The sequence below is a fragment of the Aptenodytes patagonicus genome, chromosome 2 (genome assembly GCF_965638725.1).
Source record: "Aptenodytes patagonicus chromosome 2, bAptPat1.pri.cur, whole genome shotgun sequence".
In the NCBI taxonomy this organism is placed as follows: Eukaryota; Metazoa; Chordata; class Aves; order Sphenisciformes; family Spheniscidae; genus Aptenodytes; species Aptenodytes patagonicus.
The window spans coordinates 132,966,211-132,986,007 of record NC_134950.1 but is presented as its reverse complement, the minus strand read 5'-3'; the positions used below and the strand labels follow the sequence as shown (position 1 = coordinate 132,986,007).

Sequence of the window (19,797 nt, the reverse complement as noted above, 5' to 3'; positions counted from 1 at the left end):
CTTAGATTGTCTACCTAGTTTATGCATTTTTACAGGCAGAAGTCACAAGATGCTGCAGTAAAAGGGGACAGAAATATTACTAATGATGGAAAACGCATGACTACATTTCTAGGTCCTTGCACTGTGTAGTTTACCTGAAGGTGTCATGACTGCTGAGCAGCAGTGTAACTCCGTCATGCTGTTTGTAAGTTTGAGGCTGAAGCTTTAGAGTTCCTTCACACCACCCAGAAACTGCCAAAACTAGAGAAAAATCCTGTTTGCTGCTTGATGCTGATATTGGCACTGTCCTCCCTGCAGATTGCTTATCATCCCCATCTCCCTGTGAGCACTGAACAAACAGAGCATTACACCATCGAGAATCCACTCCTAAACTGTTACTGTCCAGGAACAATTTTACAGATTGCCAGTTTTTTAGACAAGATGATCACCGGTTCATGAATCACTGGTTCACAAATCATTTGTTCTCTTTCACTTACATAAATCTCTTCTTTAACCCACATTAAAGTCTCTTGTTTCAAGCTGTCTTGAGCCTGGGCAAAACTTACGGCACTGCTGTTGGTTCCTGAGACTGCCACAGCATACTTTACATTCTGGCAGCTCTCTCGGCATTGCTTTACAGCCCCTCCAGAGATCAGCTGGCTCTGCTGAGCGGTTAGTGGCTCCGAACATAAATGCCATTGCTGTCTAACTCTGTGGTTTCTGGGAAACTTTCCGGAAGCCTGTTTCCCCCCATGTTTTGTCATAATCCCGGGAGGGGTGGATTTTTGCTTCTTTATATGAACAGAAGCTCTGACTGTGGTCCATAAGATTCAGCCTAAAGCATATGCTGCAAGGCTGAGTTGGTCTCACTCCAAGAGAAGTTTACTCCCACCAGCATAGAGTATCAGAACTCAAAGTGAGAAACAGAAGAACTTTCTGTATTTTATTTTTTGTATTGCATTTATTTTTGTTAAGTTTTACTGTGTACGGAGCAGAGAGCCGGTTACTGTATTGCTTTGAGATAACACCTGCCTGTAGGGCGTAGTAGTGTTTGAGACACAGAAATGAGAATTATCCCAAAAGCGTGGAGGTAGGTGTTTGTGTACTGTCCTATGTATGTGTTTGGGGGTGTAATAAGACACATGGTCAAAAATCCAGGCCTTACACCACCAGCTATACAACATGGTAGCTGTATAGCACTGGGATTTATTATCGAGCTCAGTCATTTGATGTCCTGACATTATACAGACTTAATGCAGTCTCACAAAACACGGTCCTCAATTTAACCCTGTGATTGAGCATGGCACCCAACCAGCTCCTTCAATGCACAAGCAGTTACAGTTAATGGCAACCCCACACGAGTAAGCCAAAAGGGCCCCAAGGGCAGGACTGCTGCGCTTACAGTGCCTCTAGCCCCTTTCTCATCCCTTCAAGGGCACTGCGCTATGCTCACAGGCGTCACCTTTCTCAGAGGGGATGTTCTTGCCTTCCTCTCTCTCCCCCCAGACCGGGAAGTAAGCACGTTAACTTCTCCACTTCATTGTGGTAGCTCAGCAGATTTGGCTCTAGTTCAAGCTCTGCAGTCTCCTTGCAGGGCAATGACGGTTTTAATCAATGGCAAGCTGGCTCTCCTAAACAAAGTGCTGTTTCTTCAGAAAGCAAGAGCTTCACAGCAAAAACGGAAAAAGATCAACAGGTCATATACACGTAGAGCTTACGTGGTGCTGAGCCAGCATCCACTGCGGGTCTGGATAAAAACTATCATGTTTAGGATATTTTTTTAAATCTCTGTCTCTTGACTAATAGTCCCGTATCTTGCAGAGAGCATGAGTCACTTGCCTCTTAATTCAGAGAGGCCATTGTATATCATATTAAGTTCATTATGTTGCCAGACTATTTCCTCTGTGGGTGAAATGTCAAAATACTGGCTACCTATATAGTCAGCATCAGAAATTTGTATTAATTACAGACTGATTCCTCTGTAGTTACACTTCTTGAAAAAGTTCATCCAATGAGCCCAGATAAACCTATAAAGGTACATGCAGCTGTGTAACAAATTATATAGTAAACTGGGTATTCCATGTTTCCAGAGCATGAATCTTAGCCAGGTCTAAAGTATGGGAAGTCTTGATAAGCAAAACAAAGTACAGTTATTATTCTATAATTACTTACAGATATGGTTGAGGCTGATAAAATGAATGATTCCTTATTTCATTTATTCTAAAATTGAATAGATAATAGAAAAATAGAAATAGAAAAGAGTTCAGAGAGACATTAATCTTACCTAATTTTGACTATCTTAAACTAAGCTATCGGTTTCTACCTGAGTCATTTAATTCCTTATATGATCCATAAATGAGCTGCAAAGACCCATGTTAATCTTGGTCTGTCACAGAAGAGGATGAACCACTGGCTGGAGGGTTCTGTTTTTCTCCTTTGGTTATAAAGAGAGACCAGATTACTGTTTTAGATTAGACACCTGCCATCCATCCATCCATCCATCCATCCATCCATCCATCCATCCATCCTATCCTTAAATGTCTATTTGTTAGAAAAATACTCTCTTAGTTTTCTTGTCAACAAAAACAACATCATTGAGAGAATAATGGGATCACTGAAGATTTTTTACAAATATTGGGATAAATATCATGTTTGAATTTTGGTTTGACTACAAACCAGATGTTATCATAGATACACTTTAATTTATAGGTGTGATAACCGTACTCATTCATGTATATTGCAGTCAGTCAAATTCAGTCGATCACGTGTGTTGTATCCACGCAGAGAACAAGAAGTAATTCAGAAATAAATTCAGTGCAGTTTCCCTGAGAAAGCCCTATTTGCAGATGAAGTGGCTCCCGCCAGCCCCACTGTGGGGGACCTGGTGCTCCTCCTCCTCCGTGGCGGCAGCAATGGCAGCAGTGTCCAGTTCTGCTCTCATCTGCCCTGCTTAGCCCTCATGCCCCTGGCTCTTCCATCCCTCTGCTGCTGTTTGGGTCATGAATATTAAGCACAGAGGAGAGGCTCATGAAGTTAGCCAGGAAAATGTCATTAATAACCTTGACAAGTATGGAGATAGATCAGTAAGGATAAAGGAGAGAGTGGGAGGAAAGGAAGTCGAGGCAATAAATAGGCTAGACCTGCTGTTACCATGTTAATCTCTACAAGGTTATTCGGGGGAATTGCTGAATTAGTTCATCCTATGCCTAGATCCTTTCCTTATTTCTTGACTATTTCTTCCTTGATACTGACAATGTATTTGTAATACAATGCATATTTACTACAGTTTACAAAAATGAGAAGTCAAAATATTATTTCAGACATATTAAATACAACGGCAGACGTGAAATACACAGCTTAACGCATTAAGTGATACAATTGCCTGACAACATAAAAGGTTTTAGTCCGCCCATTATTTTTTTAATTGGAGATGACTATGTAATTGCATACCACTTGATGTAACTTCCAGTTGTTTTTCCAAAATAGACAATAGCTTATTATATTAATACTCTATACGAGGCTTACAGCAACTATTATTTTTAATAACAGTCTCGCTAGTGCCTTCCTGATTCTACAGCATTTCACCTTTGGCTGTTGTATTGTTTGGTTCACTACATTGTTTTGAGAAAAATAATCATGATGTGTACAGAAAAATCTGTTTGAGAAGGATTTAGAAAGGGGATCTGAAGTTTAAGAGATATTATATTTCCATTTGCTGTAGGTAAATTATTTCTTTTATCTGCGGGGGAGGGGACCAAATACCCTGTCAGAAAGAAGTGCATATAAATGACAACTGGCCACTGCAATGCTGATATACAACCAATCGCATTAGTTTAGGAGAGGTGTAAAGACTAAAATTTTAATAATTTTAACTTCAGAACATTTACTGCAGGAGTCCTCCTAAATGAGCCGTTCCTTTTGCTCTGAAGTGGGTTATCCTCAAAAGATAGGTGGGATTAGTGATGATGGAAGTGCACCCAGGCTCTCCAGAACAGGAGCCCAGTGCAGACAATCTGCTGCCATAAACACTTCCAGCATATTGTTGACAGCTCCTCAGACTCATGATTTGCAGAGGGACTGGTTGTTATTAAAACAAAAGAAAGTTGAAACTCTGAGGAGTAAAAAGCAAAACTATAGATATATCTTAATTCTTTAAAAAAACCTGCGGTGCTTCTTTTTTAATCACAATGCTCAGTTTACTGAGCTCCAGCTCACCTGAAAGGAAGTTTTGTGCTGGAAACGAGAGGTTTTCAGCGGGCAAGACGGCATCCTTGAGGAGTCCAGATGGACCTGTGTTCAGGGGAAGCTCTCAGCAATTGCAGTTGGAGTTCTGTTGAACAGAGGAGGGTGGCAGCCAATTAATTATTTTTGTGTATTTTTGATTCCCCAGGAGCAAGTAGATTGTGTTCCCCTCAAAAATAAACCAGAGAACAGCAGCAGCCTAGTTTCTGTGCAGCCTGACTCCCTTCCTAAACCCGAGCTTTGTGTTGCGGAGCCTCCTGGCCCTGCTCACCTCTGCAGTCTCTATTCACCTAATTGTCGTCAAGAGCCTTCCCGCCAGAGGGAGGGTTTCGTAGGAAAGTGGGTTTTGCAAGATGGGGTTGGCAAGTGCCACTCTGCAGGCATTGTGCTCTGCTTCATGTTCAGTATGTTTTCTGCTTGGAGCTTGTTTCCTCCCATTGTTTCAGCAGCACAGAAGCCTTTTAATGGCAGCTCCCGGTGCCATGGCACGGGCTGGCGGCATTGTGGTATGGCGAAGGCCTTTGGCTGACTAGCCTTCGCCACCATTTCCCCTCTGTGCCCTGTGTTTTGCTAACAGCCAGCTTCTTCGGTGGTGTCTCCTGAGCGCATCGTGGGAAGGGCTCCGTGGGAGAAAAACCCAATAGCTGTGAGATTCCTGCACCGTGTGTCATCTCCACAGCGTGTTTGCAATTGAGCAAACCTAATCTGTCTGGCAGATTACCGAGTATACCGTGCCTGCGAGGAAACAGGCCTCTCTTTGACCTATGACTGTATCTGTGTGCGGTGTTAAGTGTATTTAGTTAGAGATCAGTCATGGATTTGTCACAATTCCTCATCACGGAGCAACCTCCCTTTAAAGCTTGTGGTGTTGTCCAAGGAGGCATGCCCATGCCGCTCCTCTGCCCGCCATAGTTGCTCCCTTTGGCAGGTAGAGCGGTGAGCCAAGGACCTGCCACTCGATACCCTGTCCCTGCCAGCCTGCGCGGGCACGGCAGCAGCGGGGGGGGAGAGGAGCCATCGCTCCCGCAGCGTCTCTTCCCGCCACGCTGGAGCTGGCACAGAGGAGCCAGGCAGCATGCGAAGTTCCCCGCCGCGTGCTTCCAGCGAGTCCTCAGCGCTGCCCACACGACTACAACAGAAATCATGCCACATGTACAAAACTGAAAGCTTTTCATACTAAAATTTGTTCTTTCCTACCCCTGAGGCCTTTGTTAGCAAACAAGACGCCAGTGTTTGAGAGAAGAGACAATGGTGTGGTTCAGCTCACTCTGCGAAGGCATGCTGGAAATGGCGCAAAAGCTGAGTCCGCCCTCTTCCCCCCCTTTTTAATTTTATTATTCTAGTTCAGTGACATTTATTTTGCTGTAAATGCCCAATTTGCTATACAGTACATGTGCTTTACAGAGAGACTAGTAAACTAAAATCATATGTTATGCAGAAATCCTTTGGTCTGAAAATGCAGACAACCCATATTTGCCTTTCAGCCTTCACTAGCTTAGACGTTCAGTGACAACTAGCAATAATATTTTTAGCTGCTGGCATTCTCCTCCTTAGCTGCAGGCTAACTTGCTAACTTGATCAAGAGATGCTCTTTAAATGAGTTGACACCATGTGCTGTAAATTTTGTACTAAGAAAAAGGAAATGGATAAAAGATAGCACTGGGGTTGGCCTATAGTATCAGTACATTGGAACTGGTTGCTGCTGAGAATTTGTCGTTGCTGCTGTTTGCATTATATTTAGAGAGGGAAGGGGTTATATATGTGGTCCAGCTCATCTCAGTTTTACAGCACCATTTTAGACACCAAACCTATAGGGCTTTGTATGATTAAGCTTCTGAAGAGGACATACTCACTGTTGGCCTTCTGTACACATCCTGTGTTTGCAAGGGATCCCATTAAACAACTGTCTGAACAGGGCCCAAGCAAGGCAGAAAAAGCAACCTAGGGGATAAATAACATTTCATGCATGATAAACAGTAAATACTGTCTGCCTTAGTCATATGAACTGGTTTGGCGGAGTTGTCCTCCTCCAAGTCTATTAAGTTTAATGCTTCTGTGCGAACACTCAGAGTTTCCATTAAATATAGTACTGTATGTCTGATCCCAGGATGACACGCTGATATTCCAAAAATAGTTTAATAAATAGAAATTCCAAGATGTATCATCATAAGCCTGTAGCTTGAATATCAAATCTGCCATGTTATGTAAAAAATATTGGTTATATAATGGGATTTTTATCAGTCTAGTGACATAAATACAAATATTAGAGCATTATTAGGAAACCGACCTCTCTCTGACTTTGGATCTGTTATGCTGCAAGTCAGAGAGAAAGTTTATGTATCTATGGGGATTTAGATGCTGTAGCTTCAGAGGTGTCTAATAACTCAGAGCTAGTTTGGGGGCTTTGTTCCAGATAAATGTAAATACATTTAAAATGGCACTGAGGAAAGAAACTGGAGTGTGATAAGAACTTCAAGCTGCTCCAAAGTTTCCTTCATGATGGCCCAAACTGAAGCCATTGCTGCTGATGGGGTCAGAGATGTCCCTAAAACCAGTGCTCCTCATCTCTTGAAATAGACTGAGAACGAGCTGGGGAGCTATAGCCTTTATCTGCTGGAAAGCAGATAAAGGTCTTGAGCTAGCAGAAATCAGGACTCACTAGTGGGAGGACATATAGAAGAGCAGCAGGGATTTCCTCCAGACAGAGCAATGTTCGTACATACATCACAGCCAGTTGTCACTGGTGGTCAGATAACAGTGCCGAGCCCTGGGGAAAGGCCGGGCGGGCAGCAACTGCTCGGGGAGCAATGGGGTTGTGTGGAAGTCCTTCCTACCGGGGAGCAGAAGCTTTGGAGTATGGGAGCACGTAAAAAGAGGTGCTGTGAGTTACCTGGCAAAGAAAGGAATTACGTATGCTATACATAGAAGTAAGTGCATCATTTTATAACTGAGAAGCTAATTTTGCAGGTTGCACAACTTCTTGAAAACCCTAAGTAGGGCACTATCTGAAATTGCACGGCCTGATGTTACTAACGGCCGACCATCTGTCCCCACGGGCTTTCAGATCAGGAGAGCATCGCTTTTACTAAGAGCAGGCAGTCTATATGGTGGAGGTTTTAGTAAGTGAATTAGATGACTTTTCAGCCTGAGGTAAAAGCAGACTGAAAAAATAGAGGCAAGTTCAACTTCACAAGTTAATGAGTGAATTAAATACTTTAATTTCACATATTTTCTGGGTAAGTTGAAGTGGGGAAGACTGTAAAGGGCTGATGTGGTCTTTAGTGTCTCTAGTTCAAAGAGGCAGTTTTCCCAGTAGCAATGGTAAGCCCCCAGTTTGCTGTGTCACAGCATCTTGAGCATTAGGCACACCTTAGAGAATTAAATCTCACAGTGCTCTGCCGAGCAGGTAACTCCTATCTTCCTCTTACAGGTGGAGAATGGGCATACTCACTATGGGAGCAGGAAAGGGGACCTGGAGGGAGGGAAGCTGGTGGGGAGGGGGCACTGAACATGCTTCCCAGGGGATGCTCAGTGTCACACATCCTCTGTGTCCTGGGCTGGGGAAATACCTGCCCATAAAGAAGTGAATCAGGTGCCCAAAGTAACACTGCAAGCTGTAGCACAGACCGGTCAGGGTCCAGATCCCTCCTGTCCCTGGGTTTTAACTAGAAATCACTTCCCTCCCCCAAATCTATAGATGTGTGTAACCAGAGTGAAGCACGACTGCTCTTGCCGCCTTGCAGACCCTATTCTGCAAACAGGGCTGTGCACGTGGGCTTTCTGCCTCCGCATGAAGCTCCCCTGCCTTCACTCAAGCGCTGCACAGGGCTTGGGGGCTTCCTACCTGCATCCTCCCAGCTGGGCTTTCAACTTTCCCTGACAGTGAGCTAGCTCTGTGCCTCCAAGTGCACACTGACGAAATGCTCTTTTTTAAAACATAGCATAAAAGTACTATTAATGCTTGGACTGCTGCTGGATTTTTCGCTTTGTACAGGATATGAAAAAAAAAAGAGAGATTTTTAGCCCTGTAAGATTAAACAATCATCGTGATTTTAAGGTTTTAATCTGCTGGCATGCAGGCTGCTGGCTGATAAGTCTCCGAGTCCAAGTGTAATTGGATGCAGCATTGGATTCAGTTGCGTGGACTTTCCCGGGGCTTTGTTTGTTTGTTCATTTTTAACATGCTGTGGAGTTGAAGTGATCTGCCCCTGGAAATGCGTTTGGGCGTGAAGCTGTAACACCATCCCCCGCCGGCCGGTATTTCGGCAGCACCTAGCTGGAGACCACCACTCGGGGCGGTGGGGGGGGGGGGGTGGTAAAGGTTGCTCAGTGTATGAATTCGGGCTATTGTTCGAGGCACACATCTGCCTTAAGAAATCGCACGGCACAGGCCGTTACTTATTCAGATGCAGAAGCTCCTTCCGTCCCACAAGACGGCCCATTCAAGTCACATGCCAGAGGTCTCGGCAGAATGGGCTGCAGCTGCTTCAAATCTGCTGTCTAACATCAGAAGCAGTTGGACAAACTGTACCGTACTGACTACAGTCAGGCTCCCGGGCACCGAGGAAGACAGGGAAAAGATTTGGGATCCCAGCGCTATGTTCTCGGAGGATCTGTGGCTGGAAAATGAGAAAAACTGTGCCGTTGTTCACAAGTCGAAGCGAGGAAGGAAGCGCCAAGAGCTCCTGGCCGTGGCCCTAGGGGTGAAGGTGGGAGTCAAGGGGGCACTTTTGTGGCAACCTCTGAAATTCTTTGCCTATTCACAGATCACCTCCTTGGTCAGAAGAGCAGCCTTAACTCAAAATGACAACCACTTCAACTATGAAAAAGCACACAATTTTAAGGTAAGCACAACTTCCTATTATTTTCAGCTAAAAAGTTCTGTTTAGATGCCTCACATTTTATTTTTTGCTCTGATGGGGTTTTCACGCACCGATCTATACTAGCTCTGAGAAAAGTGTTGAAAAAAGCATTTTTCTTTCTACTTTAAGTTCCCTTGTCTGCATTCATAATATGTTTTTACATAGGCACTTAATCCAAATAACAGTTTTGCTACTCACTATACTACCTGACTAGCATTTTAGCTCTTTTTGCCCAGATTCAGTTTTCTTTTTTGCTCAGAAACAAAGTACTTTATATTGATTGTCTTTATCTTAAACTGTATCCATTTTTAAATGAGAAAAAGGCCCCTTTTCAAAATCTAGCTATTATCAGAAGCCAGTAGCATTTTACCAGCAAACATTTTGGACTATTTCTGTTTTCAGAAGAAGTTGAGGGAGCTGGGGTGCTCCCTAACAACAAAGCGGAGCACAGCGGTGGTATTGTCTCCTAGCTTTTGTTCCACCACCATATGCTAAGGAAATGCTCTGAGAGTCCCACTGAGCTATAGGATCTGAGCTTGTGTTTGCTTGTCAAACTAAACCAAATAGCTGGACAAACACAGGGATGTTTAAATGGATCATCTTTTTGCTGTCTTATACATACAAAATCGGATTCTTAGGGGTTTTTTTCCCCAAGTGCTGTGTCTGGCATGCTGCAGTGGGGAAGTGACTCAGCTTTGGAAACGGACCTTCCAGGCAGCTTGTACTAAAATGTTTTGCCAAAAGGACTGTGCTGGTTTCAGAGTATGCCAGCCCGTTACCGTATCTAATGCTGTCAAATTGCGGTTTGATGCTTATCGGGATGGATACAGAGAGAATAAGAGGCAGTAACAAGACAAGAAAGGAATGCATCTCAGCTTTGAAACCTCAGTTTACTTAATGCTCCTTGAGGATGCTGATCTGGGTCACTGTCAGAATAGTTCAACTCATTAGCAGAAAGAGAATTTTCTGATACTCATCTCGGGCCTGTCAACAAAGGAGCAGCATTGATTAAAATGATTTCACTGATTTTCTGGTTTAGCAAAAAAGCTTCACTTCTTATTTTTCTGCATATTCTGCCGTGCAGACATTGCTGTCCTCTGCAGTGCTTCTGCTGTGGTTGGTAAATCAGTAATTTAATATTAGTGAGCAAAGCAAATAATAGCATCCCTTTTCCCCATTCCCCTTCCTTGACCCAGTCTACAGAAGTCAATATTTATCTCACTGATCAGCGCTGAAGGAAAAAGGGGAAATACTCTGTGTTTTCTTGCTTGATTAAACCAGCTTTCATTCTTTCTGGGTTTTGCCCTCATTATCATTTTAATATCAAAACTATTTTAGTTTAACTAGAAAATATTTTCTCATGACTGAGACTTTTTTCCACTTTGACCCATGCATTCTTTCCTCTTCAAAATTCCCCTTGTTTTGGCTTTGATTTATAATTGGACATGTGCCCAGTTAACTTTGTGTTTGCACAATCTAGCTGTTGTACAGTCTCTGTTCCTTTCTGTTTCAAAAGAGTCATAGTTTAACTGGAAAATCACATGATTAAAATATATATATGTATTCAAAGGCTTGACAGCGGAAAATTATTGTTTTATCCTAGTAAAGGCAATAAAAAACTTAGGGAAGAAACATTTAAAAAAAAATTGCCCAGAAAGGCCAGTCAAAAGTGTAACACTTAATGAACAAATATGTTCACTATGCAAATACAGTTAGTTTTCCAAAGGCATATGTTAGAACATGTCTAGCTGTTGAACAGAAAATGTGGATAGAATGCTTAGAGTAGAATATTTAGATTTGAAAGATGGCTAAATTCAAGTCTAATATCTTTAATATATTCCATATTCATGACATAAAAGGGTTAATAAATTATTTAAAAGAGAAAGAATGGCTTTATGGGTCTTGGGGCAAAATTCTGAATGGCTTTTGACAGCACTCAGGCTATGATGATATGTGATTTATCTGAAGAACACTATTTTGCAGACATTCAAAGAATTGTCTTCCCCATTTTTAGGTGAATGCTGACGCGTATTGTATCATTCATCTCAGTTCATAGGGACAAAGGTTATGTGTCACAGTGTCACTCATAATCTTGTCATAGGCAATTCTTCATGAACAAACAGACACTCTTTAGCTCTTGTCCTTTAGCCATGAAGAATCTTAAAAATGAAGGGCACATTTTTAGCGAAGCTGATGAGATTTTTGTAGATCTTACACCGAAGAGCTTACCTACTGGAAGGGAGAAGGAACAAAGGGAAGAAATAGACTGAAGGCACAAATTCAGAGCAAGGATGGCTCTCCCTCCATCTGTTCCAAGCTAATACAAAAATTAAAAAAGAACACTGGAGTCTGGAGCGTGAGGGCACCAGGTTATGCCCTTCTGAGCATCCGTGCTTTCTCATTCAGCCTCTCTTCCAAATTTCAAGGCACTCAAGGCAAATGAACAAAAAAAGAATTAGTATCCAGACTGATTTGTTAAGCTGGGTTCATCCTGAGCACACAACGCAGTCACATGGATTTAGGTTTGGACCTGGCGTCTGTCTGGCGGGACAACTTTGCATAAGCCAGTGTAGACATACCGTAATTCAGGAAAGAGAATAAATCTCTGAAGCCCTGTTTAGAAAAACACAGAGGTATTTCTGTAACTATGTGGGCGTCAGCCTAACTGGATCGCAAAGTCCTCTTGCATCTCGTTACAGTTAGGATCCAGCAGGCTCTTTGGGATGTGCTTTACCTGCCAACTTCAGTGGGGTCCCAGCTGGTGGTGAGGTCAACCTCATGCCCGAGGGCAGCAGCGTGGAGTTTGGGGATGCTCCACACATTTTGTTCTAGGCCAGGAATTAATGAGAGGGCCTCTGTGCTGCTTTAAGTGAGCGAATACAGCTGAATAATGTGCATTTACCACAATATTGTGCTTGTTTGCCACTATAACATGGGCAAATCCCATTTGCAGGTGGGCTAGTGGAGTAAAGGCAGCTGATTACGGACAAGTCAGAAGACCTGCTGGGAGAAAGGAGGCTCTGGGATAAATTTCCCCTTGTGTTAATCACTGCAGATAAACACTGCTTCTGGGAGACAAAGGGTTTGGGGGAGACGTCTTTTACAGACATCATGAAGATTATGTGTATGTATTTAAACAAAAATAACAGCAGAGTCAGCTTTTCTTCCCTGCAAATGGCTCAGGTTCAGCAGGAGTCCACAGGAGAGTACAAATGCGCATGTATTCAGGCAAAAGTCTGAAAAAACTTCCTTTCTTTGAAGGCAAATAGAAAGTCTTCAAACCCAGTCACATAAACAACAAAATTGTTTCAGAAACAGCACTATATAATGCCAATAAAAAACACGCGTTCCAATTCAAGGCAGTTTTTTAGTTTTTTTCTGCAACATTGCTTAAGGGATTATTTTGTTTTGCCACTGTATTGGCACTCCTTAACTTTTGGCTCAGTTTCTCCCTCTGTGAAGGCGGCTCAGACACAGACTAAAACTGAATGAGATAGCACCCACGGGGGGAATTCTGTCATTTGGAAGAAAGGGCACCAGAAGGCCGAAGGGCGAAGGTGAGAGCACAGGAAGGCAATAAGAACAGACACACAGTGTAGTACTGGGTGAGGTTGTCCAGCAGAGAAGAAAGGATGAACTTTTCATTGAAACAGCTGGAAAGAAAACAGAGTGAAGAAGTTAGGTGTTAGACATTGTGGAAAGAAAATGAAAGACCGAACAGGAAAACTATAGTGTATAGTCTGAAACGTCATGGTTTGGGCTTATATGAAGAAATACTTCCCTGTAAATTCTTTTTAAAAGTTGGAATTATGTGTCAACTGTAGCCCAAGCAGCTCCAGCCTATTCTGTGTGTACACAGAGAGGTCTCCTGAGACTGCAGGATGGGATAGGGACTAGTAGTAAATAGATCTTGATCATGTTTCCAAAAAATCTAAGCGCAGTCCATTTGTAATGATGCAGTTACAAAGGATGGGACAAAACCTAAAAACCCATGTCAAAAACCTAAGACCTGCTGTCACCTCTCCTTGTTTAAAATAGAGATAAGGCAAATCTTGTAGGCAAAATTCCCATTTTACTGTTCAAAAGTATTGTTTGCAAGCTTCGGGCTGCATTCAAGTGTTGGAACAAGACTTCCTTCATTATTTCTTTAAAATTAATGGCAAGCCATAAGAGACCTAGTTCAAAACTGCGTCTTAAGAGATTTTTTGCACCTTCATCTAGAAACTTTTGAAGATCTCCTTTTTTTCAGTTACAGATAGCAAATATTTCCCTGTTTCAGCTTAACCAGAAACCACCAAGACTAGCTTTTCATAGGGCATTTCAGCTGGGAACTTGCCATTTGAGCTAAAATGCAGATCTGTGAAAAATTGAAGTGAATGAATAAAGAGAGCTAAACCTTTGAGGGCCACCACGCTGAAGGAAACAAGGGAAGGGTGCGCAGTCAGCACTTCTCAGATGGAGCCCTCAGTCAGCGTTGATGACTTTCCCATTAATAACAGGAAAGATCAAGGAATAATCAGCTACCATTTCCTAAATATGCCGCAGTGAGATCAGCTGAAATAAGCTTTTGTAAAGTGAGCAAGTAGGCCCCAAATATCCTAGCAACTGTGATGGACTTTAAATGTGAAATGGTGCAGTTTTAAAAATCCTGAATGAGCTTTTACAGCCACTTCTCACTGGCTTAGCTTTTGTAAACTGCTGCAAAAGCAGAAGACGTAGTTAGCTATCTTCCCACAGCAGATGATTTTCACCCACAATTAAATGCAGGTGCAGACCTACTAATTATGTGGATATCAGTCTAAAAATGGTAAAGATGCAGGCATAATTAGTTGTATCTGTAGTTTTGTATCCACTGAAGGTCACATAGAGCATATGCCTGAAACTCAGGTCACCAGCTGATGTTAGGTATGGCCGTTTACCCCCACTAAAAGCCATGTCTGAAATTCATGCCACCCACCCTGCAAAATAAAGTAAGATGAAATGAGAAAGAAGTATGTGTCTATATCTATCAATCTAGCTATCTCAAACTTTATTGCAAAGTTTTCCCAGGGATACACATTTTTCTGAGAGGTAAAATACCATTTCAAAAAATAAATACGACCAGTCAGACATTCCAGTTTGACCTTTTACTATCAAAAGGGAGGAAGAATTACTATTGCTTCAAGCTTATTCACGCAATTATTGACTGTGCGTAGTTGGTCAGGAGTCATTTGTGCTCAGGCTCACATTTTTATCAGTAAATCAGAAAGAGAGGTCTGTATTAAAATCACAATACTTCATCTTCCTGGGCAATGGACTCAAGAGTACAGGCTTGTTTAGGTGTGATTCTGCAGACAAATGGGGTGAAAACATTAGTAAGCCAAATGCTTGGCTTAAAACTTCACCAAGTTTATTTGAAAAGGGCAATGACCATTTTTTTACTCTATGAAAAGTAAAGAGCAGCTTTCCCCATCCCAGGGGGTGGAAGCGGCCTTTCAGCCATCCACCCGATGGGTAAACAAGAGCAGAGAGAAGGAAAAGGAAGCATCAGCAGCCAGAGTGTGCATGATTTATGTTTTGTTAAGCTCGATTAAGTCTCTGGCCAAAACTAGCTCATACCATGTCCATTCACACGGGCGTAGACCTCACTATTTACTCTTCTTTTCAATGAAAATGAAATGCTTACTTTACCAGAACATACCTCTTAAATAAAAAGGTCTTCTGCTGTAGCCTTTGGAAAAGCAGTGGAGGAAGCGGCAGTGCTGTGCAAAACCTGGCTGGGGAGCCACGGGCTCTGTCAGCACGCAGGTAATTTTATTCCTCCTTATTTACTCATGTGTGGACTGTGGCAAAATGAAGTTTGCTCTACTGAAAAAGAGCCTACTGACATCTTTTCCCTATGTGAGTTCAGTTTACTTACTAGAGTGGGGAAGGGTGTCGTTTGCTTTTATCTCTAATGGATTCTAGTGTGCAAAATTAGATCAGTACCCAACCGCTGCCTGGAGTGGCTGCACAAAGCATTCATTATCATCCCTGATACAAATCTACAGCAATTGCCCCAAGTTTTGTTCAGTGTTGAAGGGCGTATAAATACACATGTAACACCATAGTCGTAGCATGCTCGAACCTGCCTGGTGCTCTTATAACATGGGTCTTGCACCAGATCTGTGGTCACACGGATTTATGGGGAACCAAAATGTGGTGCATTCGAAGGGACCTTCTGTCACTCCATTTCCCCTATTTTCAAGTGATCTGTTGAAGAGCGTTTGAATCATTCCTGTTTTGTTTGAACTAGTCAAATAAAAGCACTGACTACAGCTCCTTGGATTATTTGTTTTACTTTTTTCTCCTTTGACTAGTGAACCTGGTTTCCTCCCCTCCGCTATAGCTAAAATGTCAGCTAGCAAACCCAATTTGTTTTCAGTGCCGTATGCAGCCCAGTTCTCTGTTATGTTAAGCCTATTGAAAGATAAACTTCAGGATCAAAGCAAATTTCTGTTCCCATGGTTTATTTCATCTAGACTTTGGAAAGATGTGGGCACTGCATGCTAAAGATTTACTCCTACTGAGTCTTCTGTTGTTTATCCATTTCAGTTGTTCCATCTGTCAGACCATCTGCCTCCCAATGACCCCATTTCTTTTTTGTTTCCCCCCATTTGTATTACAGGTCCATACATTTCGAGGTCCGCACTGGTGTGAATACTGCGCCAACTTCATGTGGGGTCTCATCGCTCAGGGAGTGAGGTGTTCAGGTAGCCCTTTCAACATTTTCCGTCTTTCTCTTGAAATGCTCATGGGTCCCTCCCACCCCCAGCCTGCACTCCCTGCAGGAGGGGGGTAGGGATTACTTTACAGAACAAGGCAAGAAATCCTCCCACGCAAGTTAGGGTGCTGTCATTTTCCCCATTAGCTGGTTTAGAAATTAAGCCAGCAGCCCTTGGTCGCTGAGGGTGACATCCTTTCAGTAGTACCTTGGTCATGCGTGTGCCTTGGAGTATATATTAAGAATTCTTCTTTATGGTGTCATTAAGTTATCCCTGAATGTTTTTATGTCTTAAGAAACAAGCTTTGGAAATGGCAGAGCCAGCCAGCAACTACACTTCGTAACTCACCTTTTTGCCACCAATGGCTGAGAAGTGCCCTTGTCTGGAAAAAGACTGTCACCTGTTTCCTATAAAAATACCATGCGTTGCTGCAAGCCTTAAGTAGCCCACCTTGAGGGAAAGCAAAAAATACAACCATTTTCCCAGAAGGATTAGTTTTCTGATGCCTCTATAATTGTATCAGCATTTTAATAGCATTTTAATTACTTTAAATTTGTTTGTTCTTTTGTAAAAAATAATCCATCTTGCAAAAATGCAATAATCATCACATCACGAGCTTTTGGATTCAGCAAGTGAAATGGTATTTGGTGCATTGCAAATGGGGTTTCATAACTTCTTTCTACGGACCTTCAATCCCTTCCATGTCTCAACTGAATATGCTTCTGTCTTACCTCTCCCTGCCCTGACCCTCCAGGGCGTTCCTGGTCTCAGACTGGCACCGAACACATCTGCCCCCGACATCTGCCTCGCATGGGTAGAGGACGTGGCTGTTGCCTAAAATTTAGACAGCAGTCTGAAGGGTCAAAATACCTTTCGCAAATGCAAAGTTTTAGTAAGTGCAGTCTCAGTTACTGCTACATCTTGCTGCCTGTAGATGAATAATGGTAACACAAAGAATATGAGAAGGACATTAAAAAAGAGGAAAATTAATAGTAGTTTGCTTTTCAAGCTATTTGATCTTAAACACAAGTGTGCAAAAACTGACCTCACTAATGCATAGAGCTGTATTTTTTTCACATACATAAAACATTAAACTTACGAAAAGGCTTATTTATTTAGTATGAAACATAATACTCTCCCTCATTAAATTACCAGCATTTAACTCTAAGTAGACAGATGCATTTGGATTTAACTTCACATGCTTGGAGAACAGCACTGAAAACAATACAGGGAGGATCCTAACTGCAGCTGGTCACATTTGTTTAGATTTCACAGAACAATAATGTATTATGCAGTAATAACTGTATGGAGAAACACACAAAAACCACCAGTTCCATTAAATGTAGTGATGATATGATTTTGCTTGATTAATATTTTCTAGAGAATAATACTGAAATGTGCTGCAAGTAATAGAGACATGTTTACATTTTGAATAGCTCGGGCAGTGAATCAACATGAAAAAACAGTAAGTAACTTAATAGTGATGACAGTAGACGTGTTAAGTTAGCCCAAAAGGTACTGTCAGTAATGGGCATGACTGGGAAGGCATTAAAAGAGGAATCAGAGTTATGTGAGATGATGTTACTCACGATGGTGGTGTTTGCTTTACTGAAGCTTATAAATTCATTTGGCTGAATATTTGAATCTATTAGAAAAATTTAATTTGTAGAGATCAAGCAGTGATGTTTAAGTTAATAGAAACCCACCCGTGCAACCAAGAGTAGGATTTGAGTCTGGAGTAAGACACCAAGAACCATTTATAAAATTAATCACTTTTTTACATCATGCCTTTCACAGCTTTATATGCCTAAACTGACCTACAGACTAAACACAGGGGACACTTTAGTCGCCAGTGAAGTGATGAGACAGGGATGGGGAGGCTGCTGATGTGGCAGAGCGAGCCAAAATGCGACACTGCAGGAATGTAGAAGGGGAAGGGAGGCAAGCTGGCTCAAAGCACTGTCCCAATTTGAGTGCTCAGGTGAATCTTAGGTCCTTCGCCTGTTAGGAGCACTAAGCCACAAGCTGGCCAGCAGAAGACAATCATTACTGTGCTAATTTTATAAAAGGCTAAACTAAAACACTCAGAAGTTAAGTCCCACGTCCTTTCAAACGCAACACCTAGAGCTATGTCTGGCACTGAACCGCCCCAGACCGCACCAGTGGTCACCTCCAGCTCAGAGGTGCGTGAAGGACATTCAGAGCTTATATAGCTTTTTTAACAACTATGCTGGAGTTCACTTTGCCCACCATAAGTTTTTTACAGGAGCTTTCCACGCTCGTCTTTTTCATCTCCATCTTATTTATTCTAGCTTTGCTGACTGATGGGGAAGTTATGCCCCTTGCTTGACGTGGCCCAAGAAAATAAATTGTTAGACAAGACCTCTCAGCATTAGTATTAATTAATTAACCTGATTAACTTTGTTTACAGACTGCGGGTTGAACGTACATAAGCAGTGCTCCAAATACGTGCCCAATGACTGCCAACCAGACCTCAAGAGGATAAAGCGAGTCTACTGCTGCGATCTCACCACACTGGTGAAAGCCCACAATACCCAGAGGCCGATGGTTGTGGATTCATGCATTCGAGAGATCGAAGCAAGAGGTTTGTATGCTTCGGAAAGCAGCAGACACGATTAAATGAAGACAACTTGAATTACACGCTAAGCTAGGATAGGGTAGTATGCTCATGCACACTGAAGACAGGATGAAAGAAGGGGTTTTTTTAGTGTAGGTGATACATTGCTTTGCATTAGCTAGGAAAACTAAATTATGGCATTTAATAATGCAATTTCCTGAAATGCTTTCTGAAAACACGTCAAAACATGTATTACGTTACACTTCTGAAAGGGGTGAACTTTAAAGTGAACTTTAAGTTCACGTTTATGTGTCTTTTTTCATTATTTTCTTTTAACATACCTAGGGACCCTTCCAATTTCAGAGTAATCAGTTTAAATCAAACCCGTTATTAATAACCTTTCTGGACACTATGGGCAGGAGAACATAGTGACTCAGACAAGTGAGGTCACAGGCTGTGGCATTTTGTGGTATGTCATGAACTGCGCACGATGCTCAGCTACTGACTGATGGATGCCATGGCTCTGGTGGCATGTCACAGCCAAAGCTCCAGCTTGTGACAGGTTTTTGCTATGCAGAAGCATGCCAGATGCCAGATTGAAGAAATACCATATCCCCTCCAACACAACACAGTAATGATCACGTATTTTTGCTTTGGATAGCAAATGTGTATGTCATGCTGCCCAATAAGCCAAATAGCTTCAGCACAGGAATCTCATAATGTTGAATTCATGGCATAACAGTAATCTGCATGGCAACACACTGATACTAGCCATAGGGATTTCAAAGCCACGCATCATCTACTGAAATGAATCAAAGATTTACAAGTAAATCCCCTGCACTGCTCCGTAAAGCTCTACCAGGATTATATCATCATTGCAGGGACAAATGGAAAGAATAGTTTGGACTAAGACAGAAGAGCTTTACTCTGATGATACAGCAGGAAGCTATGTTGCATTTGAGATCTAATCACTTACTTGTACATTTATTGAGTAAGATAAAATCTGCTGCCCGCTCTCTGTTTTTTTCAACGTCTTTAAATTTCTTTCTTTAATTGCTGTAGAACTATGTAAGATACTGATTTCGTTCTTAAGAAAACAAAGGGTATTGGCTTTTACAAGTGGGTTAGCACTGTGCATAGTCACAATAAGGAGCTCTGGGATGAAAATAAATAACGTGTGTGTAACTCTGCTTGGCTAGCTCTGCCTGCTCTGCTGGGCTGCCCTGCATTTCATGTTGGTGTGGAGCAATGGGGGAGAGTTGTGCAAGTGAGCAGGTCTCTTGTGAACTGTAGAAGGGATGTACTGATGTGGAGAAGAACAGTATCCATCACATCTGTCAGCTGTGTATAAGTAAAAGCTGAGAGCAAAACTGGGAACAAACGTGCTCATAGG

General features: G+C 42.3%; 1 protein-coding gene across 1 annotated transcript in view; it reads left to right on the top strand.

The window, feature by feature from the left end:
* CHN2 (chimerin 2) overlaps window positions 1-19,797 on the top strand; it is a 167,443-nt gene that overhangs the window by 133,077 nt on the left and 14,569 nt on the right. Inside the window, exons 7-9 of the mRNA XM_076331264.1 lie at window positions 8,988-9,065; window positions 15,730-15,814; window positions 18,258-18,431. Of these exons, the coding sequence (XP_076187379.1) occupies window positions 8,988-9,065; window positions 15,730-15,814; window positions 18,258-18,431 (337 nt within the window). The remainder of the gene's footprint in view (window positions 1-8,987; window positions 9,066-15,729; window positions 15,815-18,257; window positions 18,432-19,797) is intronic.